We start from the raw sequence: 26,649 nt of genomic DNA, 5'->3' as shown, positions 1-26,649 counted from the left end.
ATAGGTGTGTGTATTTGTGTGTGTATATCGAGTGTGTGCTCTGGTAAACAGCTCGAGAGGAGCCGGTTTGCCAATAATCACGTTAATAGGGAACATAAGGAGGGAGCCGGTGGAGGAGGACTGGCCCACTTGTAACACGAGACGGCTCCTCTCCTCCCATAGAGACTACGCGATTATCTTCATTAGCATGCTACATGTATATATAAGTATGATCGATATTACCTGTCAAGCATTATTGTGTACCTACGTACCTGATGGCTCAATGTGCACGGGGAAAAAAGATTGTCGATCGTATTTTTCTTGTGATACGTAAATAGCTCACTTAAGGGTCGGGCAATCGCGTGGTTTGCTATTACGAGACAGGGCGAATCACGATCACGTGACGGTTGTTAGCCACGTGAGTCCCTAACAACAATCAAATGTAAGCTAGTATCTCCCAATCGTTAAAAAAAAAAAAAAAATTTCACGAGGACATCACCCACTTCCTGGATAATCCTTCCCGTCGCTCTTTCCCAGTCAAAATAAAAAAAAAGGGCAGAGAGCAATATCCCGGCCAAAGTTCCATGCCCGCCTTTAAAAAAAAAACCCATCGGTTGGGCGGAAAAATTGCGTGCCATTGATACACAGGCCACAGACACGAGTGCACGTGGATTTGTATGGAAAACGTAACGGTATAGGGGAGGGATCGTTGAGTAAAGTCGGTAGCTTGCGATTCCGACACCCATAGCGCTCGTTTCCAATGTGTGTATAGGAAGAGGGAGCCAGACACGCGTAGCGGGGCACAAGCAGCAGCGGCAGATGTAAGAGAAGGATTACTTCAGCGCCGGAGCTTTGAATCTGATAGCGATTGCTGGTCAAAGAGGACGAAGGAGGAGGGGGCTTTTAAGGTATTGGTCCCCCAGGGGCAATTCACGAGCTGGTAGCCGCGGCTTACACGGGGCGAAGGTTCCATTTGCCCACGGCCCTCGTGCGTGAGGATATTATAAGCTCGAGATGAGCGATCGCTCTAGGTGCTGTGTGTCTGTATATACGTGTGTGACCTCATCAGCGATTGCGAGTGCGAGGGACCTCAATAAAGTGTTGCTCCCCCTCGGAGACTCTTGTGCGCTCGTCCTCTCTTCCTTTTTCTTACCTCCGATCTTTGCCTCTTTTTTTTTTTTTTTTTTTTTTTTTTTTTGTCTAGGCTCTTATGTTGCCCCGATATCTTGACTTCTTTTTTATGATTTCCCCTCCTCCTTCTCCTTTTGTTATCGACAGCCCTTGTATCTACCGAGGCCGCGAGAGTATTCCTTATTTATTGAATGGATTTGTAGCCAGATACATAGGTGCGCTGTTATCGTGAAATATTGTTCCAAGTGGTTTTTCATTTCTAAAGGAAATTTATTTTTAGAATAAATAAGTGTGAGGGTACTATTTCGACCAATGGGGTTTTTCCAATTAAAATGACGAAGGACAAAAATCATCAAGCGCAAATTGATGCGAAAATAGATACGTGGCAGTTGAGTGGAAAGTACGGCGCGGGTGAAAACTCACATTGTGGGGCTCCAAGGTGTTCTGGCGTATAAATACTTACGCCTCGTTTACTGGACGCCCCTCTGGCCGGAGTAGTCCGGAAAGTCATAGAATCGCTTTGATTCCTCCTTTCAACGCAAAAATACCATGAATAAAAAAGAAAAATTTGACAATTTTAATAAAAAAAAAAAAAAGTGTGGATCGCTTTCAACGCGATTAAAAGGATTAGCCGGCAAATCTGATGTTCGGGGGTATGGGGGGCAAACGCGGAAGTCGTTACGGCATGCGCATTATTGCGCATCATCGCCAAGACGCGCGTCTCCCTTTTTTCCCTCCCCTCGGTGCCTTTGCCTCGTTCTCGTCTTCAAGCATCCGTAAAGCAGATTACCAAAGTGAGTGGAGGATGAGGAGAGAGGGAGGGGGGTTGGGAGACACTTTATCGAGGGCTCATCAATCACCGTGAAAATAAATAAATTTTCTTCCGTCTTGAGCCGAAAGAGGATATTTGCTCCTTCGCTTTCAGCACTGCTTGTGGGTGTACAAGTGTGTGCGCCGTCGGTTGTCTGCTGGTTATCGATCGCGCTTGGAATGATGCTACACTGCTACGTAGTAACTAAAGCGAAATTTTTCTTTTTTAATGCTCGGTAAAAGAGGTCGTGAAATGCTTTCGTTTTTTTCTTTTTTTTCTTTTTTTTTTTTTCAAGTTAGCGCTAGAGTTAGTTTGAGTATAGTTACCTTCACGAGGTTGGATGATTGTCCGAGTTCTTTTTTGTTAATATGTAAATTCAAGTACATCATTACGCGAGTTGGGGCGGGCGTGAAGTAAATGGGGCACGTATATTATCCGAGTAGTCTGTGCATGTATATATCCTACGTACGCGCGCACATGCCACGGGTAAATCCAAAATGAGCGCCCAGGAGGTTCCCATTAATTGTAACGAAAGGCTTACGCTATAACGTATTGAAGCAATTTTCGTGCAGGTACGTTGCACGAGGGTGCGGGGCATGCTGCAGTTCTCTTACCTGGAACAGAAAATAGAAAAAAGAAAATTGTAGTTGAAACTCTCTTGTCATAACATTTTCAAAATATTTATGTCACAATGATAAATTATAATGATCGTCCACGTGTGGCCGATGGTATAGAGATAAAATTTTTTGAGTATACCAGTACATGATCACTTAAAAACACAGAGAGACGACTTTATATACAACTTACGATGAATAATGAGTTGAACAAATACAAAATATGATTTTTTTTTTGGTTATTACTGTCCTATAAGTACCAAACGTAAGTGTTCACTTTACGGGAAATATGGCACTCGCGTTTTTGTAGGAGGGGGGGGGGTGTCAAAAAAACATCGATTTTCTCTTCTGATCTCTTTGTTATCTCCACCAGATCTCCATATGACCGAACAATACCCATATTTTGAGACAAAATGAGGCTGGTTTCGATGAAAAAACATCAAGGTAAAATGAAACGTTTAAAAAATTGTCGACCCAAAGACTTTTAAAAACGATATCCAAAATTTTTGGACCAAGATGAAAAGTCCCGTAACATTTCTCGGTATACATCGCATACACCTAGACCCCAATAATCCAGATACGAATAGCGCCTTGGTACTCCTTCGATTTGTCCTGGTTTGTCCTTATCTCTTGCTCCCATTCATACTATTACATTCTTTGGTGGCTCGCAATCATTCGTCCCGCTCCCTTCTCTTCCCCAACAACCCCTTCCACCACCCACAGCCAAAGTCACCCTCTCTCAAAGGAAGAACCCCGAAAGATACGCTGCACGCACGGGATTCCCCAACTCCGTACCCGTACACACGAACTCTCTCCCGGAAATTGCATCTTGCACGCCTGAGCCGTGCCCTATACCCTTCTGGCTTCTCCGGTAAACGCAACCCCAGCGTCTCTCAAAGCTACCACGCCTATGTGGACGTAATACATTACGGGTGCTAGATACACGAGATACGAATGGACGACCGTACTTTGGGCACACGTTGAATAGAAAGACGCTGGGTCCTTCAGATCAACTTTCCTGCCGTACAAAACGCACCGCGTGTACCTTCCACCCGCGAGGATTACAACACAGGTATATACTCAAACGCGTACGTAATGGCTCATGAATAATCCGTTGCCACGGCGTAGTTTCGAAGGCCTTCATGAATATTGAGGCGCCAAAGACTTGCCGCTGCACTCAAGCTCTGCGCCCAGGTCTTTCGGGCACCATATATTCTTTTTGAATTCTAATCGGCGTTTCGGCACTCAACCAAAGCGGCTTTGCTTATATGTGCCCCGCTTGGATTTGCCCGATCCTTTTTTCTCTTTACGGGCTTTGTACCCCATCCCCCCCGTGGACTGGGCGAAATCGCGCGAGCTCAGCTCTTTTCGACTTTTACGCTTGTAGAGAGGCAGTGTGTGCATCGCAAGTGACGGGGAACTAAGAGGGTGTGACGATACATAGGGGACGGGTGACAAAAGGAAGAGTCGAAGAAGGCTCCTTGTAAGTTGGAAATCATCACTGTTGTGTCGATGAGTCGCATTACAGCATGTGTCCGATTTTTCTTTTTCTCTTTCCTCTTTCCGTCTTGCAAAGTCGTGGGACTGTGTTTATTGGAGTCGATAACAATTCCAATCCACGTACAACACTTGACGATAAGGCCATCGTAAAGGAACTTGATTGCCCTTCTCTTGTGCGACATGCTTTAATAGCACCCGCGTAAATGGACTAATTATGGTGTAGTTCCTACGTCTGATGAATTATGGTAATTAAAATAACACGAAAAAATAAATCCAACGGGCTGTAGTCGAGTCAACTAAAAACGCGCAAATCGCAATCCTACGTTTCGTCTAATCAAGGAACAATGCAGCGGTGCAAATAATTAATATTACGTGGAAATCAATAACGCCCCAAAAGTGGTGTATTCAAACTATCCAGAGATAAATACGTAAAAATGGGTACTCTTTGATCTCCGTGGCAACCAAAAGTAAGAAAGTCCGTGCAAATACCATCGAAGATGATTCCTGTCAAGCACGAGGTTGGCTAACGATAGAACGATAGTTATCAAGTCACCTCGTATACGGTGAGAAACAGGAGCAAAAGATGACCGCAGATTTGAGACCGAGTGACGCGTGACAGGAATCATCTCGGTGCACAACTTTGCGCGTTATTCTTGTTGTCAGCTAAAGCGTAGGGTCCATCAATTTGATCCGCTGCAGCGGTGCTCCGTGGGGTGGATAGGGGTGTTACTAGGTTTTCGGTCTACCCCGGAGGGTTAGGCATGATGATGACTGATGGTGCGTCTGTCGATAGCGCTAATGGCGCCAAATATGGCCTCTCTGCTGTTTTTCTTCCTCGAGTGCTCGACTAGTGTTTGCTAGACGCGTCGAGATTAGAAAAACTACTACCCCGACAAATATTTACCACCGGGGGAGCAAAAGTATTTTTTTCCACCGTCAAACCCTGACTTTGTACCCAAATATTTGCTGCTCCGCGTATCGCGCGCGATCGGGACAACTTGGACGAATCGTCACGTCCTTGAGGAAGGAAACAAAAGATGATGAATCGACGTAGATCCCACCACAGCAGCGACGCATCGCGTTGTCAATCACCCGAAAGGGACGACCGAAAATCAATCGTCTCAGATCCGTACGTGTCGAGTAAACAAGTCTCGTGTCCTGCGTGTGGGGTAGTCCGAAAAAAAGGAGGAACCTCCCCCTGCGCCAAAGGACTCGGCTGTAAGTAAAACACGCCCCCAAAGTCGAGTGCGAAAGCCACCCAGTGCAGAGCGAGACCAAGCGAGCCGAAGGAAAACAGCGTCCGTGTGATTATTTCGGGAGGAGTAAGGGACGGCCAGCGGCACGACTCGGTGGGAGGCCACTTTGCACTATTCATGAGACTGCCACTGTCGCTACGTAGGTGTATCAAAGACCACAGCCGTGATAGCGCGAGTCCCTCGTGAGTCTCCTGTCGTTCCGCGCGTGTTTGCGGCCAACCTTAAACAATCGATCAACTTAGGTGTATAGCCCGGCTGCACCCACGCGGGGGCTTACCATGGCTAATCGATACCGCGTCGCGAAGACAGGAAGGACGTGTATACGCCGAGACTCCCCAGCCATCCTCGAGCTCGACACCTACACCGTTCTTCCCTGATTAATTGCATTTCAATAAGCGAGTTTGTCAGCTCCGCGGTAGTCCTGGCTAAGTATACCAACCGGTATCATCAGCCGCGGGTTATCACGTCACGTTACCGAAGCCTGGCTTTGATTAATCGCATATCCAAGTACCGATCCAATTTATTCATAACGTAAGGATAAGAGACAGTGGCTTTGCGTGTACAGATCGTGCACGTGTGCGTACAATTTCATACACACGTATATATACACGTACATACGCATACATACATAGATATATATATTAAGCGGGTCCAAAGAGTACCTCTGCTTTCCCTCCGCGACCCGGGAATACATATAAATGCAAATCTTGATTCAATTACGTTTCTTAGTTGGGCGTTGATTCTCTTACCCCGGGAATGGATGGCGCCGCTCGAGATGGAGAAAGCGGAGTTTCGTGATCTATTGAAATAGCCCTTCCTCCTTTGCCGGTCCTGCAGCCGAAATAATATTAAACCAACCGAGGGGGATGGAGGACGAAATTGGGAGGGAAGTATTGTTCAAGTATTTTTGGGGTGATTAAAGTTGGGTAAATTGGTAGTTGAATGGTGGGGATCGCGTGTTTGATCAGGTGCGAATTAAACATTACAACCATAAATTGGGCCGTATAAGACATGGTTTCGGCTTCTCGAGTCGGTAGGGGTAAAGCTGCATGTGCAGGCTGAGGGAAGATGGTCGGAACATGGAGGAAGCGACGAGATGGTAAAGGTGAAAGTGTCAGAGCTAATGGCTTGAGAGCTGACGACGAGGTTTCATTATAGCTTGCTCCACCTCTTCGTCTCCCTTCCCCCCTCTTTGTCGTCGGAGCACCTTAGGGGCTGAGAAATTCAATAGACGTTTGGCGTTGCTATGCTGTTGCGCGATCCCTCCCTCCTCCCGACATTTGCTTTCTTTTTGCACGGTTTTACCTCAGCCTTGGGATGGCAGGTGAAATTTTTCCCGAGTTTCGTCATGTTGCGACGAAAATCACATCAGACCATGTCATACAAAAAAATCAAGTTTTCTCCTACTTTTTCGTTTTGTTTAATCTTGTTTGTATTTTTTTTTTAGCGGTTAATTTACAGGTGTACGTCTCAAATACACAAGTACAAGGTAACAATTTAATGCAATTTATCTTGATAAGTAAAACAGATCAGTTGGCAAAGCACTGAGTATGCAACCACTATCACCTACAGTTGAAAAGTATGAGTTTGAGATCTTATTCTTCAGAAGAAATACAGTGAGATCAAAACCTATGATTGTCTCAAAACATATAAAATAAACTATGATGGTAAACAAAACACGAATCTTTTTGAAGACCATTTTTTTATGTCCATGAAAACATGAACATTTCATGAAAACTCATGCATGGACTAATAATATAGTTTGTCTGACTAAACCCGAGTTTTTCTACTGAAAATTAAATTTTGTTCGCCCGAGAAAAATTTTAAAAGAAATCTCTTCGAATTTAGTACTCATTTGAATATTGACTTGAAACCATTTATAGTGCCTCTTGCAACAAAGAAGTAATAATCGAGAAATGTCAGAACTCGTTTTATCTGTCCGACCAACATTGAGCTCGACTACTGAAGAAAAAAAAAAAAAAAAAAAAAAAAAAAACTTTCAGCAGAGGAACGAAGGGTCGTGACACGAAACTGGACATACAGAGAGCTTACCATGTACGCGAATGAATGAGCAAAAAAAATTCGTACACAAGATAGAGTACCTCGCCAACCCTCCTACGTACCACGAACCACCTCAAGCCCTAATCCGGCATGTATCGCTCCACTGTATGGCGTCCTCGCTCTCTCTCCTCCTTGTTTACAGAGGACATTTTTACAACAAACTCGACGACGCTCTACATATCGACTCTGTATCGTTTTTCGCCCACCCATCTGCGTTCGTTTCCGGCCGCAAAATTGGAAAGCCCGTCGAGAGGCGCGCAGAGGGTGAGTGATGAATCCCAGCCCTGGGTATACATTCGCTCGTCCATTTTCGTTTTCCATTTGGAGATCGGAAAGGGAGATTTGATTTTCACTTTCGTTACTGCTCTTGTTTCGTCATACACCCGCACCCTCTCATCGAAATATACCATCAGAACGCCCATCCTTCCGTTACCATTTGTTTCGCGATAATACGTGTATAATATTACGCTTGCAGTTGTAGTGAATCGGTGGTTCCCTGGATGGCAAAAATAACTCCTGGATGCAGGAGAGCGTACGAAACCCACACCAGCCCCGGAAGTTACTGCCCCGAAAAAAAGTGCAGTTGGTAATTCCCGCGCTCGATATTTTTGCCGGTAACGAGCATCGATTTTTACTGCCGGCCGGAGCTCGTAAACCGGTCGTGTAAAATAAAATTGGCATTTTAAATACGAAAACTCTCCCCGGAGCCCGTTACGCTCGAACCGCTGCAAGAGCCGTAACGTATTTCAACTGCGGGATTCTTGGGCGAAATAATTTCGTGTGTACCATCGGGGCAAGGGAAGAGGGGAGGGGAGAAACTTTTTGGCTTTCTCAACAAGTTGAAATAAAATTTGAAAAGTTTGGTGCTCCCGAGCCAGCGTTCCCGGAGCAAACACACGTGGCAAAAGTACTCGACATTTTTACGGATCATTAGACACGCCGAGGGACCGTATAGATCGCGCCATCGTTTCGCGGAATATTTTTTCTCGCTCGTCGAAAACGCGAGGAAAAAGGATTATCGTAATGGGTCGAGTGCATAGGTGGGGGGGAGTTGGGTAGAGTCGATTTTCGATGCTCGGGCAACTGGTAAACACATTAGCGCGAGATCTATTAGCAGAGCCGGCATCGAACGCTCACTCGAAATCGTAAAATTTCCGTAAAGTGATGTTAATTTTCCCCTCGCTCGGTTATCGGGGCGAGCTTGCGCAATGTCAATAACTTACACCCGAGTGCGAGGGCTCTCTCTCTCTCTCTCTCTCTTGCTTCGCCCGTAAAACAGATATACAGAGTACAGCTTAGGGAGATGGGAAAAAAGCTCCCCAACGAAGGGAGGGGGAGTTTATTTTTTTGTTGTTGCGTGATTCGGTCCACTTTTTTTTATCGACCATTTAAATTTTGTCGAAATTGGTAACACGAGTGTTGTTAGATTCAGCCAACTTTAGCGTTGGATGTACAAAAAAAAAGAAAAATGAAATAAGTCAAGAAAAAAAAGTAAAATCACGTAGCAGGACTAGGCCATGAAAAAACGAGTAAGGAACGAGGGGTAATCAGTCCACTCGAGTCGTTTAGTGCGGCATAAAAGCAGATACATCTTCATGACGAAGCAATAGCGATCCTTGTACACAGGGAAGGTCTCGGTTTTAGAGGTAGGACTCAAGGTTAGGATGGTGGGAGATATAGTGTGGCATACAGAGTACACAGGAAGGAGGAGGCGAGCGCCAGTGGAGAGGAGAGTCTCGTAGAGAGGGTTGAATATTCATTCGCGTTACATATGGATCAGCCCTGAGCTGGAGAGCCGAGAGTAAGAGCCACGGGGGGTACGGGGAAGATGGTAGAGGGTAAAGGAGCTGTGGCTGTGTGGCGTACGCGTGTGTGTGCGTGCACACAGGGGTGAAGGGGGTGAAGGTTTTGGTAGCGCGATATTGGGTCGCATCGCCCCGTTGCACGAAAGCTTCGTGGTCTCCCTTTCCCCGTACTCCTGGGTTTTCCTTCAAGACGAGCTTTTCTCTTTCGGAGATGAGAGAGAGATGGGAGGTTTCGAGTAATAAAATGAAATGCCGCAACGTCAAAGGACTGTTACGCCCGAGTTATGGTCAAAGTTATTCAAAATTCACTCCCGATGAAATTATAACTGTGCAGTTGATATTGCGACGTAGTTTATACGGCTTTTAATAAGACGTTAATTTTGTGGGTGTATTTTACATTTGAGCACAAGACACAAGGACGTACAAGTTTTATCTTGCCATTTGTTTATTTATTTGTTGACGTTTCTTACTTAATTTAAAATTTTATTTCCGAAAGCGGGAAAAAAGACATTGTGTTCTGATTATTATTTGAAAAGGTTCTAGTTGCATTGAAGGGTATTTTTGTTTTCTTTCAAGGTGGAAAAAAATGTCGAAGATGTGAATATTCAAATTAAACAATTGTGTTGCTATCGGTACGGGAAAAGTAAATGATTTTGTGTCGTCCAGTGTGTGAGTTACTTCAAACTGAGGAAAAACTATTTCGCAGACCTTTTTCAACAAAATATCCGTACGGTTACCATCTTTCCTGCAATCATCGATATCGTAACTTAAAGTCACGAGTCTAGGGGGTTTTTAAAAAAAACTCAAAAAGAAATAAGAATAAAAGAAGAAAAACTCATCAGCTCAAGTAAGTAAAGAAAAAATGAGAGACACGTCCAGCCATTGACTCTTGTCCCCGGAAGGGCAGCAGCCTCGATCAAAGAAAGGAACCCCTTTTCGCTCATTTCCGGTCGCCGAGTGGAGGAGAGAGATCCATTTGCCGCTTCCTCCCCCCCCCCCTCTTTGCCCCAACGACTCCTCCCCTTTCCTCCCTTCTGGACTCCACGGAAGCCGCCTTTCCCGCAAAGCCGTCGTACCCCATTGTAGCCAGCACGGACTTGCCCTGCCATCCCTCGGTTTACATTATTCGTTGTCGTTGGATAGAAGAACGGGGAGGAGGGGTTGACTTCTCGTATTTAAAAGGCCGGCCATTACGCGCCGCGCCGCAATTATCGCTTTTCGATTTCAATTTGACCCGCTCGCGCGGCAGCTGCCCTTCGCCGTCTTCATCTTTACTCGAGGAAAGTCGGGAGGTCCTCACCAGGGAGGAGGGAGGAGGGTGTCTTGGCTGTTTTAAAAGGACTCGACGGAGTGGCGTGTATGGAGATGGGCCATAGCGTAAAAAGGCATTTTTCTTCCAAAGTGCTGAACGAGCTTTGGGATGGATAGTGAAAAGCTTGAGGAGGATAACGCGGACTGACGCGAAGGCTCCGAAGAACAAAGGTAATGGGTTTTGATTATCCTTCAGGATATAGCTATACCGGTTTTTTTAAAACTTTGTTTGTGTTTCTTGTTGCATTCCGTGTGGTCTCTAGCTGAACAGATGGTAAAGCACTAACTTGTCATTGCAGAGGCACTGAATTCAAGTGTGGGTCTGTATCCCGGCTGGATACAAGAAGTGTATGTGCAACGTGATAGCTGTCTCCATACAAATAATGATTTTAAACATATCTTTCTCAAGAAAAACAGTAATATTCGTGCTTATACATGTATTTTTTTTTTTTTTTTTTTTCATTTAGACCATCAATCAATCGAATGGCTAAAGTCCAAAAATCTCGCGTGCAAGCCATATGGTTTTCTTGATAAATTCAAATATAGTATCAAGCACCATGCCCCCATGAGTATCCAATTTGTTTATACATTCAGTACATTTTCAATCAGGTAATGAATGAGTTAAAAATTTGGTGACTATAGATCAAGTATGATTCTAGTTCTTTGACATAAATCATGGTGTAAATGAAGATCGAGCATCAAGTAAAAGTTTCACTCTGCACTTTTGCAAATCAAAATTACGCAAAAGCGGTACGAATTTCGAGCTGTGGCCGTTAGAAAAAAAAAAAAAAAAAAAAAGAAATCATAAACTTGCTTCATTAGCCACTATAAACAGCTTTAATTCTCGCACAATTTGTCGTGGGAGCAAAGAGAGAGATAGAGGGACGTTCAGCAGCATCTAACGCACACCAGTGGCAGCACCCCGTGGGAGTAGTAGATACCTACCCAGAGCGCGCGTACGTAAGCCGGTCTACACAGCTGTTCTAACGAATTTCAGCTTCGTTAATGTGACACAATAAAGTGGATAAACCATAGATAAATTTTATCGTTCCCGACGCGCAGATTGCAATGAAATTTATAACCCACCTACGAGGACTCCCGAGGCCGGCTTGCAAGCCCACACCGTTGGAGCAGAAGCGACCCACTAAATCTCCGCGATTATCGCTAAGATTCTCGGACTCGGTGCTGGCCGATAGTAATGCTAGAGTACCAAGGGGTTTACCTCTTCCCTCCCCTCTCCTCCTCCTTCTGGGCCCCAACGGTACTCGCAGCAGTTCCAACTGGAATGCTCTCTCCGTCTGGAAACCGTGTTATGATACGACACTACTGCCCCACCTGGGGGGTTGCGGGTTTCCAAGACTAAAGAAATCAAGGGTGAGAAAAAAATTTCCTTAGATTTGCCCATAAGTTTGAAACTTTTGAAAAATCGAGCGTGATTTCGTAGGTTGTCCAATGGCTTTTCTGAAAGGGCGCTTGCATACCGTATCTCCGAGCAAACTGTTGCGTTGAATCTGCCTCTTTGAGAAAAAAAAAAAAAAAAAAAAATGTTGCCATAGAATAAGTTGTGCAATTTTATGTTTTGCGTAAGTTGTTTCAACTGGTATCTTAGGCGACGTAATAAAATTTAATATTCATCGAACCAAAAGAAATGGAATTCTTCAAGTAAGCAATTTCAAATTCATGGCAGCGACAGATATTTGGAACCTTAAGCTGTTAGATAACAAGATCGTGAGTATTTGTGCCATCACTTCCATCGATACGGTTTCATCGTTTTAAGATTTAGTGAAAAAAAAGTTATCCAATTCGGAAAAATAGTCTTAGTTTTTGAGAATCGTGAATCCCCTTGACTTAAATAATGAGTCAGTGAGGGTACAAAGTAGGTGCGGACCAGAAGGAGGAGAAAGAGCCGCGTGCAAGCCCGAAATGCATCCCAAAGTCGTGCAGTCCGAGAGAGCCGATTTGGCAGTACCGAGTGAAGCCGTTACGGCTAACACTTCCTGTTTCTACACTTTCCTGGCACGCTGCTGCCCATCTCTTTTCCCCAAATCGTCGTGAAAATCCATCACTGCGGCAAAAAGTCAGCCGAAATGGAAGGCACGACCATTTTTTTTTTTTTTTAATCATCAGAGATGGCCAAGATTCAAATTGGCTGGGTTACAAAAATAAAAGTTGCCCACCGTGAGGGGGAGGCTTTGATATGATGTTGCATGAAACAAGGGATGTGTTTGTCCTCGTAACGCGCAAAGACGACCACGGAAACACAAACAGATATTTAAAGGTGATGGATCGTTATTGCGCGCGAATTGAAAAGACAATGGGTCGAGGGACGATCACTCACGCAAGGCTGTTTCGGAAATTTATCGCTCGTTTTGAAGCATGCCAGAAAATCTGGCGAGGTTACGATACAATAGTCGATCATGGTATTTTTTTCTCACTTATTTCTTTTGAAACTTAAAAAAATAATTGATTGTAGTACAAATACTAGTAAAAACTCCGATCGATACTTCATGATCAAATTTTTCTTTATTTATTTTTTTTTGTTCAATTTTAATAATTACCGATTGAATAATAAAATATCTTCAGAAATACCTAATGTCAATAGTTACCTTGATGCAAAGTATGCAGGAGTAAGTAAACGATAGTGGCGACGCGACAAAAAAGGGGTACGACGTAACGTTCGGTAGTTCATACCGTCTCTCGCCCGATGGCAGCACGAGCCTGTTTAAGCTCGTGAGCCTGAGCTTTCGCGTTTAAATTTGAACAGGCCATGAGTAGGTACACGTTGCAACACTCGCGTTTTTTATGCGTTCGATTATCAAAAATTATGCGATACAACCGATTAACTTTTATAAATGCCTTTGCAAATACCATCACAACCGATTGTCCGATAAAAAAGTTGGGTGAAAAAACAACTCGTCAAGACAGTGATAACTATTTATTAGCAAGAGCTCGATGTTCTTCCAAAAAGCTCAGTTTTTCCGAAACCCAAACCCTCGGGTCGTAAAAATCGAAACATGGAAAAAAAACTTGAGGGGTGAGTGCAGCAGTCAAGATCACAAAAACCGACAGAGCCGAAGTTTTCCTCGGGATGATGCGAGCGGGAGATTTTCGAGCCAGTAGTCGCACCGCACAATAACGCTCGACTGATCTCCGCGGCGTATGCGTCTCCGACCCCGTCTTCGCAACGCTTCGTCGGGCGTGATAATCGTAAATCATCTGGCTGGAATAATTTCGGGGCAAACTGATCGAACGCGAGGTGCAACTTTTGCGGGATGCGGGGGACGCAGGAGGGAAAAGGATGGAGGGGGTAGACAAAAGGAAGAGCGGCAGCGACGATAAATAAAGGAGGAGGAGGAGAGATATGGAATTATTGATCTACGACTGTTTGGGCGATTTACGAGCTCGGGCGCAGTGCATTCGGGATGCGTTTAACGGCGCGTCAGGGACCTTCCGCGACGGCTTTATTTAGTGGAGCGTCGCCGCGTGCAGACACAGTCGTGGAACGGCGTAGCTTTTTGGGAAAAAGTTTTCCCGATATCTTTTGCGGGAAAAAGAGAGAGATGAGTCAGGCTTACCTTTAATCCCCGGGACGGGTTTACCTCCTTGGCTCCGGAAAGTCTGGCTGCACGCTAGACCGAACTGATTAGTGCAAGTTGGAGGTGCAGCTGGATAAAAGAGTCGCTCGCGAATCGTGGGGATTGGAAATTCCGATTTGTTGCTCGAGTCTTGACGTGTCTTGTTTCGTTTTGTTTTACGAACCTTGTTTTTCCAAGGATTTCTGGTTATACTCGTTGCTTTTGGCATAACAAAGCTCACCAGTTGACCAAAAATATTGAAAAAGCAAATTGTAAATCACGAGGACGAAAGTGAGGTAAGTATCGTCCACTCGTTTCTATCTGGATTGGAAGTGGATATGATGAACTGCGGACGGGCGATAGGGTCGAAAATAAACCTCGACGAGGGAGGTAAAAATCCATCAGAAAGGGAGGGACTGGGTCAGCAGTTTTCCGAGTCACTTTGTAGGCCAAACCTCGATACAATGCAATCCCGAGGGAGGAGGAGGGAAGGGGGCACGGAGCGATAAAAAAGACGATCCATTGGATGGGCTTTAGGGGTGGAGGAGGAGGGGGGGCAAAGGAATCCTGTGTGAAACGGCGTCACTAGAAAACAATCGCCGTTTTCTCTCCTCTACTCCTCTTTTTTCCCAAAGCGTATGTGCTAGCCTCGCAATCGAGGAGAGCTGAGATTCACGCGTTTCCCTGGTTGCCTCGGATACCACACACACACACACATATACACGGAGCCATCGAGAGAACTCGGGCGGAATTCTCGGGGTGCTCCTTCGCGAATTTCGCGGAAAAGGCAAGGAGCAGAGGAGGAGGAAAAAAGAAGCAAGTGAATTCCGTCGCTCGTAAAGGGCTTCGTCTCTATGAGGGATAAGTCGGCGGATCCTTCTTCCGTAGCCGGCGAGGCTGGAAAGGCAAGGGGTGCACAGCCGAAGCAATGAAGAGGAAGGAAAAGAAAGGGGGAGCCGCTGGAAGATGAAACGACGACGCCGGGGGATCCCGAGGAAAATTGAAAGGGGAGGGTACACGCTGAAAAATTCTGCCGTCTTTCTCTCTCTCTCTCTCTCTCTCTTCAGGTGAATCATTCCGCCTCTCGGCGGCTTATTTCGGTTGAAATAAATAATTTTGGAAAATAAAATTTCCCGATTCGCCACTCGCAGGTGCGACGCAAAACTTATCTCATCGAGGGATTATACATCCTATACCCTTTCGAAAAGACAAAATGTTACACGGCAATCATTTAGCTTTACGCATTTTATGCACGCCTAATGCACACTTCCACAATTGTATATACTACCAAAAGCCACGTTACTGTATATATACCATGTGGAGAAAGTAGAGCAAAGGGCTCGAATTTCCACTCCAACGTTCACTCCAATCCAAACAGGGAGAGAGAGGGAGAAGCTCCCCCGGCGACAACTACGATCGACGATGCCATTCAATTGGAGGGAGGTCCAACCACGAGCCACGCCGTTACCATACACATGAGACCTCGGTGGAGTTATGCTTACGATATAATGCAAGCACATGTGAATGCTTACATACACCACAAGTCAGGGCACCCATACAGACCCGCCCAGTATATACCTTACAGCCACGACACACGAGCTGATATCAAGGGGTTCCCGGTGGCAGTGGCTTGATTCACGGCGCGTCGTGCGCCTGCATGCGTGCACTATTCAGCTGCAGACTACGACGACGTTAATGGTGGCGAGAGATTCGCGAGTCGCCCTGGGCGAGCGCTTGGCTCATGGGGTAGCAAAAGGGAAGGGGGGGGGGGTCAAGTGCCATCGCACGTACGAGGAGCGTGTATATGTACGTATATCGCTGGGAGCGGCGGTAAATAGGATTATCTCGGCTAATGAAAGCGCAGGCAGTGGCGAGTCCAAGTCTCTGGATGTACTTACTTGTTATACTGCTGCCTCGAGGCTACGGGTCGGCTTTGGCCGCTGACTTTTCTTTCTCTGCTTGTTGCTTGATTGCTTTAAAAATTCGCTGCGGGTTTTCTTTAGAAATTTTCCTTCGGAGGTCTGGAGTTGAACAAACGGTCATAATCAATGAAATACGATCGAAATAACTGCATCTTTTCGGCATATCGGTGCACGTGTAGTAAGGAAACTAGTCAATCTATTCGCTGCACTTTATCATTTTTCTCCTCTGCAATATTCGTACACGTGCAACCATCCGCGTCACTCTTATTTACGGCTTCTCGCACATATGCTTTTTTTATACCTCTCGCCTCTTTCCCCGCATATCATCCTCTCATCCCTACGTATTCGCGCGAGCGAAGCCATTTGGGATCCGGAAGCTCCTGCACTCGATGGAGCGCTGCTTCTTGGAAATTATTATGCTAATTCCATCGATATGGGAAAAATTTTTCCAGACTGCACGTGGAGGATATTTCTCGGGTATTGTTGACGGCTCCCGGAATCGACTCGCGAATTTCACTTGCGATCGATGAATTTCGTCGATTGCAAAAGTTTGCCGAGTTTCACCGATGTATGGTGTACTTTTCAAGATTTTCCGGGGACTCAATAACATCCCGTAATGGGAAATAAAATTGAAAAGGAAAAAAAACTTTTATAGTTGGGAACATATCGCGAAATTGCCAAGTATGGAGCACAAGTTTTCCCGAAAGTGTAATGTGATATGCGAAGTATCCAATGAAACTAAGAAGAAAAAAAAAAAAAAACTGGGAGTCTCGCAAATTCCCTGTATACCTCCGCAGATTAAATTCCCCCCCCCCCCCCGTATCACGTTACGAAAGTTAAAGCGCGCGTTTCCATCCGTTGCGTCGTAGCAAGACAAAAGTACACAAAGTAAAAGTGTAGCCGCTCCCGTAAACATCATAAAGAAGATTGTCCCAAGGAACAGGACGCCTCGCAACTTGGGCGCGCACCGCGACAATATAAATCCCAAAGTTTCGAATTTTGCCGCAAATCGAATCGACGCGCACACGCGGGGGAAAAATTCTCGCGAAAAGATAGCACGCCACGAGGGTATATGGAGCCGCACGCAGCGGAGGTATATATACAGAGAAAAGAAAAATAACGCGCGAGTGGGCGCAATGCGCCTAAATTCCAAAAGCCACCGTTGCACACTCCGTACATGGGCGGAAAAGTTTCCTCCGCACCAACTTCCCCCCTTTGGCACACGAGTACAGGGTTTTCGCGCGCGTCCTTCTGTTTTAAACAAATTCAAATCCTATATCTGATGTACGAAAGTTGCCAAAGCGAGTACGTACGGCTGACGCGACGGAATTGCCGAAGCCAATCGGATAAGTGTATTTCCCGTAGTTGCCCCCCGTCCAATCAGATACAGCGGCTAGCCGCAGGGCGCCTTTGACGTTTCTCATGCCTCGTCGAGCTATCTCCCCCCCTTTCGGCCTCGCTCCCTTCGCAAAACGAGTCCGCAGCCGTCTCTCACGTATACAGTGTGGTATATATATATATAACTACGCGCGATATCTTTGCATAAAATGAGGAAGGAGAGGAGCAGCTCCGAGGAAATTAATCAAACGCCCCGACGTTTCAATTATCTCCCGCGAGTCACGGGAGAAACAAAGAGAGAGAGAGATAGAGAAAAGAGTCCGCACGACAGGGCGCATTGTCGTCCCTTCTTCTTCTTCTCCTCCTCCTGTACCTACACTGTTGCTCTCTCGTTTTATCCTTTCGTGCCTTCGAAGCGTCTTTGCATCCTTTACTTGGCGTCGTCTACTGTCCTTAGTTACATGCCCAGGGAAAGAGAGCGAAGAATCAATCGGTCGCCTTGGTTTTAATTAACGTCCCTGGCTCCCGTTTCCAGGAGCACGACTCCCCCCTTCTCCTGCCATTTTCAACTTGACCGTCATTCCGCGGCACGTGCAACTCATTATTATTCCAAGGGATTGCAGACCGTGAATTAAGGCTTGTCCGTATATACCCGGAGCTTTCAGCTTTTGGTCTTTTGTGCGCGGGTCTGTAAGTCACATTTTTGCCAGTGGTGAGAAGAAAAATGGAGATGGGAGTTATAACGAAACAGCGGCTCGTGTTTGAAACTCCAATTGAGTTGGGGCTGAAGTTCCGTTCGCGCGATGTCGATTGTTCAGTAGATGCAGCCAAGACGAGGCAAGACATGGCTTGTCTTAACGTAAAATCCCAGTCCAACGAAGAGCAATTATATCGACTAAGCGCAACGGCAATGGCCTGCGGTTTTTCAAATTAACGTCATATAGCTGTTGGCTGGTATGACCTGATTCTGACGTCTCGCCTTATGCACCGCTCCAATCGCTCGTCACCTGTGCGTCTGCTCGTTAACGCGGCTGCTCATTACAGCCAACGAGCTGGACTCGGTTCGGCCTAATCCCATATTGGATTGTGCATACGCCTCGTGCTCTATGCTAATGCGCGGCACCCCACTCTCGTGTGTGCGTGTGTACGCGTCGATAGAGCCACTCTGGAAATTCGATGGTCCATCTTTTCATATCCAACGGAACAACAATGTTTTTTACATTTTTATTGCCGAAATTTCGGCGCCGTGAATCTTTTAATCAACAAATGGAGAGCGAAAAAAACAAGTTCACCTTTCAATTATTGGAAAAAGGCCATTGGGTATACCTTTGCGCGTTGCGGTGCAAACGTATAACTACCCTATACCGTATGATGCGAAAGATAAATTAAAAAAAGAAAAAAAAAAAACTCCGGCTACACTTTGTCCGCTTGGAAAAGTTCAAAGGATAAATATAACGCAGCTGACAAACAGAAAAACGTGCGGTGCGAGAGAGGAAGAAAAAAGAGCGCTGGGGGGGGGGGATCGAAAACTTCAGGAATCCAGAGCTGCCATAAATTCCACGCGGCGCGTATATCGCCGAAAAAAAAGGAAGGGCCGCCGCTCGGACCACCGGCCACTTTGCGAATTTTTCAAATGGCATTTTACGATACTCGCGCGAGCTGGGGAACGCCGTAAACGAGGGACTGGTGGAAAAAAAAAAAAAATACAAAAGTAAAAGCTTTCAGAGCGGGTGTGTAAAACGGAAGGGGCGTGGGCGGGGTAACGATTGCACTTTGGTCCCCGGGATTGTTTAGCTCATCGGCGACAAAGACCGAATTCGAGCTCGTGCACGCGCACGCGTTCCACGAAAGTTTTGTCTCGCACTCCCTCGATGTCAGCCGCGCGTTAGCGGGTCGCGCGTTGTTTAGCGTGATATACGATTTGCGCATAGCTTTACTTGGCAAATCCCCACCCCCTACCTCACTTCTGTATACAGGTATGTTCCCCTTTTATTCCAACAAGTGTATTGCCATGATAATAATCCCCTGGGCGATTCATTTTTACGGTGTTGGTATATTTTTATTTGTTTATTTATTTATTTTCACCCTTTTCATCCCCGACACTATACTGTCGCTTTCTCTGACGCGTGAGCTTGTTTTTTGTGTACACCACTTTTTGTGTATACCAGTTAAAAAAGTGCAAACTCTCTCTGTGGCTGTGCGTTTACAAACAAACACGCATTTAAATTCGAGTTGGTTCATTTTTTTCCCTTCCTCTTTTCAAGTTGGTTTTTTTTGTCCCACTAAAAAATTGGTCAATGTTTTGCTTTTCGATTAACCCCCTCGAGACGAATACTGCGACAGTGTTTACCGGTAGGTCCACAAGATGTACAGAGGGAGGGGTTGGAAAGTAAATTCCTACTGTATTTTTCGTACCACCGTTTCTTCATTTACTCTTTAAAAATGTACAAGTTTTGTTTTTATGATGTTACTCAGTGTAAATTAGTTTTTAACCAATCAAAAATGATTTACATCGTTGTCCGCGTTATATCATAGATATATACATCATAGAAAAATTCGTAGTATACAAAAAAAACAATTTTCGTACTTAGCACACTGTTATAGAATGCCAGTCCTTCCTTTATTAGCCTAAAAACGATTTTTCAAATATTTTTTTTAAATTGAATTTCACAAAATGAAATTGTTGTTTTTTTTCTGTCTGAAAAATATGAATCAGTTTGAGCGAAACCAAAATATAACAGTTGTAATTAATAAGTACGATGAAAATATCGTAATGATATTAGTAGGCACTCACAGGCTTGTTGATATGCTGTTGGTTATTGGCGCAGTTATTGGTAAACCAACGTGAAGTGTATTTTTAAAGTACAGCTCAAGCAGCTGATAGAAGTTTTTTCTTATCATAAAAATTCCAGTGTTATCTAATATTTCTTATCTTTCCATTATCACATTTCGATGTCATATATAATTAAAATAAACATTTAAAACTTACTACTGCTGTTGTAAAAGTTGAATAAAATTAAGAAAAATATTTTTTTCTAATAAAAATATTTATTTATCTCTACAGTAAAACAGCGTACAAAGTTGTATATAATAGTACATTGAATGTTAGTTTAAAGTCTTAAAAATTAGGAGATTTTTTTCGAGACTGTGAGACAAACCGCAAATCGATCTTAATAGGTCTCCCAATGTCTGTCGAACAGGCCTAGCAGGTACCGTTTTTCAAGGCACCATAAGTGATAAAAGACTTACAACATACCACTATTCTTTGACACATCATCATTGATGAAACGTAATTTTAGTGGAGTACCGTACCTCAACATGTCAGTAGTATTGAAAGACAACTTTGGCACAGTAGCATTCACAGACGCACCACCAGCAGCGATCGTGGACAATGACGAAACAGTGCCATTTTTCAAAGCACCAAACGTAATCGAAGGCAACTCTGGCATACTGCCATTCTCGCAGTACTGGTAGTTTTGCATCTTAATCTCTGAGCTCAGTCTAATGACTCGAACATTCCAATCGGTGTAGCAGACGAGCAAGAGGTTACCTTTGCCATCAAAGACCGGCGAGCTGTAGAACCGCGTCGATGAATTTACCGTCCACTCCTTCTTCAGCTCAGCTGCATCGAAGGAAGGACTACTCAGTTTCCACGAATAGACAGAGTTGGTATCCGATTCTGTGAGATACATCGTGCCATTGCTGGAAATGGCCATCCCGTGCCATTGGCGAGGGGTTTCGCTCAATTCATTGGCCTCTTGGTGGATCTGATCCTTGAGCACGTGGGTAGGCAGCGTAAATATCTTTTGCGAATCCAGTGTAGTGTAGTAGAGCAGCCGGTTACCTTCCCCACGTGCTGGTGCCAGTGCCAACCTGTCGATTCGGTCGTTCTGTTTGACCTTCCACGAGGCGACCTTCCGCAGTGAAAAGACGATTATGTCTTTGTTGTGGTCATCGTGGATGTCTAAGTTGCTGATGTAGGCAAAGCCGCCATCCTCGTGGTCCAGGACGATGTCGCTTAGCAAGGCGCTTCCAGGTCTGGCCACACTTGGTGGAAAGGTGTAGTTCAACAACACCTTACCCCCGCCCTTGAGATCAAGGATCACCAAACGGGGTGGGCACACAATTTTTTTGGTGGTATTAAAAGGGAGTAACACGTACGTGCCGCTGTCCAAGACCCACATTCTACCCATTGGGTCGATCTCGATGCTCATAACTGACTGAAAACCGGAGCAGCTGCCGGTGGCATTCTGTGACTTCCAATTGGGATATGGTTTGAGTAGTGGTGATTGATCCATGGGCGAGGCTTGGGCAACGGCTAGTGTCACTGGCACACCGCCCTTAACGCGGGGTATGGCCAAATATATACTGCCGTTCCAAAACTTGATGTGCCCTAACTTGCTACTATGTATCACATAAGTCATACCCCTAGGCGCTTGTAGGTATGCGTAGTCCCACTCAAATTGGACCTCAAGTGGCTCTTCGGCCAAGATCAGGATACAGAGTGCACTGAACAATACCCCGTAGGGCAACAACATTTTTTATTTCCGTTATTACAAAATACAAAGGAGCTACTTGTTCTCCAAACGAGCAACAGAGTTATACTAGAAGCTTTAACAAAAGCCAAGTTTTTAACAACACGGTAAAATGATTTGAAAAGTCAGGTATGTATCGTTTCAGCGATAACAGCATTAAGTAAATGATAAGGTGAGTTAAGTGGCAGTAGATAAGAGTTATTCTAATGTAGGAGTGGCAAAAAAATGGCTGATAGAAAGCATTGCGATTGGCTTATCCCAGACCCCTGACTTACATTGTCTTTCACCACCACTATAACAATGTATACGTGAACATTGCGTATCGTGGATACTTGTGTGTACCATATAAATTGTATAGACTATACAGCTTTACAACTTTATACGTTGGCAGATGATCTATACATATACACAATGCACTACTTAGGTATATAATTGCTCTCTGCTACACCACTAAATGCCTATACAGTACTCGCGTATAGACAATACACAAGTACACTGTATCGTTAATGAGGTAGACTAGTGGGGGTACGTAATGAGATACGTAATACAAAGAGCAATTTAAGCACTAGCGCAACTGAACTTAAATTGAGAAAAAGTGTGTGTGACGGTTGTTGATATAAAATTATAATGTGCATAATTTATAATTTAATAAAGATTGACTGATAATCCAAATTAGACGTATGATTTTTAATATGAAAAAAAAAAACAACACATATTCACGTACATAAACACAGTGTAGTATATTACTGTTATTAGACTAATTCTTTGTATAAGTTTTACAGCCCAAATATTGACTTTATGCCTTACCTTTTTCATTCTTACGAAAATATAAGGCGAATGCTCCTGTGAAACTGTCATTCATGACTTTAAATGTACAACAAGAAGGAAAAAAAGACAAATAATTAAAGTACACTTTGAAATACCGCAAGGTGACTAAATTGGATGGATCAGATATGAATTTTCTATGATCCTCGATTAGTATGCAACGTGGAGTAAGCAGTGAATTTATTGCCAGGACGCGGTACACTCGAACTTTTTACAACTCCAATAAAGTTTCGAGGGGTCCCATCGATATTTCGGTGCCGCGTTAGAAGCTAATCGATAAATGCAAAGGATATACAAGGGGGAAGAGGCAAACCGGGGGGGGGGTAGGTATAACACACTTTGTAACTTTGGTCACCGCAGCCAAAGGCCGTGTAATTTATACACCTAATTGTTTTATCGTCGTTAAAGATAACCGCACGTATAGCGGTGGCCGCGAGTACTCGGTCTTCCCCCGCGTATTAGCAGGGGTATTATTAACACACAACCCAGCCGTTTCTACCTTTATATTCTACACCTGCATCACACCATCTGCTCGTAACTCCTGGCCCTCGACTACCCATTCTAATCGTCCGCAGATTTTAACCGATAATCTACTATGAAACCAAGTGGCTCTTGCTTACTCCGGAAATAAAAAGTAAGCTGAACCTCGTTTTGACTACACCTAACGAATACCAACCACATCCACGCACAACCACTCTTGTTGAGCACATAATAAATATACACAAGTACATCATCAGCTCCGAGTATGAACAAATCCAAGTGCGAGAGCTATGAAAAAGGAGCTTGCCAGTGCACATTAATTCTCGAGGACCTACATGAAAACATGAATTAACAACGGACACCTTTGATGAACCTCAGTACTTGAGTAAGGGCCTTCCAGTTCAAAAGAATTTTTCCTCCGTTTTCATTTGATTAGCGAAAGTGTACCATCTGTCGGACAAATCGACTGAACGACACCGATGGGTCAGCAACAATTGCATAGGCATTGACATTGCGTTGCTGTTGCGGGAGAGGGTGGAGCAGGGCCGATTTGTCCTTGTGCTGTTTACGAGGCGTGTCGGAAATAGTTGCGAGCTTTCGCGTGTACGAGCGCAGGCCCGCATCGCTTTTGTATAGTCGAACTGCAGGGAACTCCGCTCGGGCGAAGGAAAGATAAAAAGAGAAAGGGAGGAGGGGCTAGAGGGATGAGCCGGGCAGATTTTTTGGGCTGATTTATTACGTTTTAATTAAAACTTTTGCCGGATCCTGAATTGCGCGGAGAACGGGGCTGAGATTAGTTTACCTCGTCAACTCTGGAGAGCTTAGGGAAGCCTGGCTTTATGGGGGAGTAGAGAGGCAGGAAATAATCCTCCTCCTGCTCGCCTTTATGCAGTAGAACGGACTCGGTGAATGCAAAGTTATTTATTCACGCTCCATTTTTTTCTTTTTTTTTTTTTCAAATTATAACTTGGCTCACGATTAACTATATTGATTGTTGTGACGCTGACTCTGTAATGATACTTTTTCATGTTGGTGCAACGTCTCTGCTGCATAAAGCTCGAGAGGGTATATTATATAGATGTCCAAGTTTGGTACACAAGTAATGAACAATATGTTTGTTAACAGGGGTACAAAAAATACTACGAGGTGCAAATATGTACAGCGATAAGACAGCATAACAAAACATCCATTAGATCCGTACGTAAGTATGGTACATTGTTATTGTGGAAAAATCTGTTAAGCAACTAAAACCAATGCAGAAATTATTTTTTTCCCTATCGGACGCAAAAGTGAGAGCCAAAGTACGTTTTATGCTTGCCTAGTGGGACATTTCTACCCTATAATGTAATGTAGTAAAAAAAATTTTTTTGCATCAACATAAAAATCATCCACAGTGCATTTAATGAAGAATAAATTAGCTATTTCTCACCTTAGGCTTTTTGTAAGCACAATAGTCACTTTAAAAAATAACTATGTTTTAATTTTAATTTTTAAGTTACCAGAAAAGACTCAAGTTAATTGCTGTTCTTGGATCCGTTATTATTGAAATTATTGAATTTTTACAACTAAAGAACAAGTTTTTTATAAACACTTGCTTGCAAAACTAAACAGTTTTCGTTATCCAAGAATAAATAACTGTATAAAATGTAATTATTTATATTTTAAATTTTTTCTCTCACAATTATCATAAAATTTAAAATGTATCTATTGCTCATTTTTATTTACTATTTTTTTAATTCAAAAGAAATTTATTTATTTTTTTTAAAGATCTATCATTTGATTCTTATACTGTCGGAGAGGGTCGTAACTCCTCACCTGGACGCGGCACAACTTTTCTTGCAATTCATAAACGTAGTTCACTTTAATCATGGAAGAAACACTTATTACGTATATTTACTATGCATGTATAGAACAGTTGGTCTATGTATGTATATTATATGGATTATGCAAGATTTAAGAATAATATTACTTTTGAAATATTACAGGACCTTGAAAAGTATTTTTTCATAAAGTCATATTTATGCTGCTACCCGTGCGGAACACACTTAAAAATCCAGAGAAAAAACAAAGTTAAAAAATAAGTACAGAGTGGAAAGCTAATTTTTAAAATTTTCATAGAAACGTATGCTTTTTTTTCAGATATCAGAGTACAAGCGAAAGTCGTGAAAATTATCCCGTAGCAACTACCAACGCCTCGAAAAGAGAGGGATAAAAAAAAATCAGGATGGACCCATGTCGTGTTGATCCCTCTCGTCTCCAGCCACATCCTCGGACGCGCCAATCCGGGTTACTGCAGCACCCTCGGTACCCGTAATTAAAATGTTAAGCCGCTTCTCGGTGGGCAGGATGCTCTTGGCAGCTGGCAACTAATTTTCGAGCGAGAAGCCGTGAAATTTATGGTGCCAAGCTCACTTTTTTCCCAATGCGTATTATATGGACAGTCGCAGCCACACGTGTGTGCACACGTCCATCGCCATACACCTGAACTACGCGTACACGCAAATCCCCGTAAATTCGACTTCCTCTCACCGAACTGTACGGCAGTTCTGCACGTGGCACGGTGTGTAGGCTCGAATTTTACAAGCCCGGGATTTATTGGCCGACAATGAAAAGATCGTTCGTTACGCGCCCCCGCGAGCTTTTGCCACTTTATCGCGCTAGAGCGTGTAGTTTATTTTTCGAGGACTTGCAAATTGTTCTGGCAGTTTGCGGTTGCCGGAGCGTCAGGGAATTAATTAGGCTTCGATGAGCGCGCGATAACTGAATTTGGCCTGGCATTATCACGAGGTCTGGCGGGGGATTTGCACATTTTGCATCGAATCGATGGAGCGGTCCAAGTTATGGAAAGTTTGCGCAAAAAGGGATTATTCTAATCGCTTTAATTACATTTTCAATGCAATTTTGGTTTCAAAAAAGGAAGTATTGGTTTTTATTACTCCCCATGGAGCTTTTTTCGTTACGAAAAAATGGCTCTGCTAGAAAAAAAGCCATACTTTGAGTTGACATGTTTGTCCTATAGCAAGGCCATCTTAAAAAAAAACATGTATATATATACATCAGAAATCCACGATTGGGTGGTACGAGCAGAAAATATCACACCTCAGTCTCAATTACGGTGACAAAAGAGGGCCATTACAAGAGTCATCAACAGCAACAGCAGTCCAATAAAGCCCTCGCTCCTCGAACACGCCCAATGTACGCGAAAACGCTCCCACGGGAGTCGTGCTCGCACTCAGCCTTTTAGTCCCCCTATTCTGCTCGTTGCGTGTTACGCGCACGCATTTATCCAATTGACCTACCGCAGCCTGTGCCCTTCGGTATCGAAAAGTGACGTAGGAACCGCTGTAGGTGGGGACCAAAAATTTTCCCAATCTTTTGCCAAGACCACGCGAAATTTTTACAGACGCTCTTCGAGCTCTTTGCAGCCTCGTGAAACTTGCATCGCGAGACCATCTCGCGGTATTTATAGGAGCGCGCCTTCTATTTTCGACTAGCCAAGAGGGACG

At 44.2% G+C, this 26,649-nt stretch overlaps 2 protein-coding genes across 3 annotated transcripts in view; both read right to left on the bottom strand.

Annotated features, from left to right (window-relative positions):
• Window positions 1-26,649, bottom strand: part of Rbp6 (RNA-binding protein 6) — a 590,998-nt gene that overhangs the window by 290,685 nt on the left and 273,664 nt on the right. The gene's annotated exons all lie outside the window — the stretch shown is intronic.
• LOC149374535 (dopaminechrome tautomerase-like) lies at window positions 20,549-21,807 on the bottom strand. Its single transcript, XM_089593512.1, has one exon. The coding sequence runs from the start codon at window positions 21,725-21,727 to the stop codon at window positions 20,549-20,551; it is 1,179 nt and encodes a 392-aa protein (XP_089449638.1). The 5' UTR covers window positions 21,728-21,807.

This window comes from Copidosoma floridanum, unplaced genomic scaffold (genome assembly GCF_036245765.1).
Source record: "Copidosoma floridanum isolate Cflo_tuat_1 unplaced genomic scaffold, Cflo_Japanese_pri ptg000019l, whole genome shotgun sequence".
Taxonomy (NCBI): Eukaryota; Metazoa; Arthropoda; class Insecta; order Hymenoptera; family Encyrtidae; genus Copidosoma; species Copidosoma floridanum.
Note: the sequence above shows the minus strand (reverse complement) of the source record. Positions and strands in the feature narration are given on the sequence as shown.

Excerpts from the sequence above, each read along its gene's own strand:
- LOC149374535 (XM_089593512.1), bottom strand. The coding sequence starts at position 21,727 with ATGACTTATGTGATACATAGTAGCAAGTTAGGGCACATCAAGTTTTGG.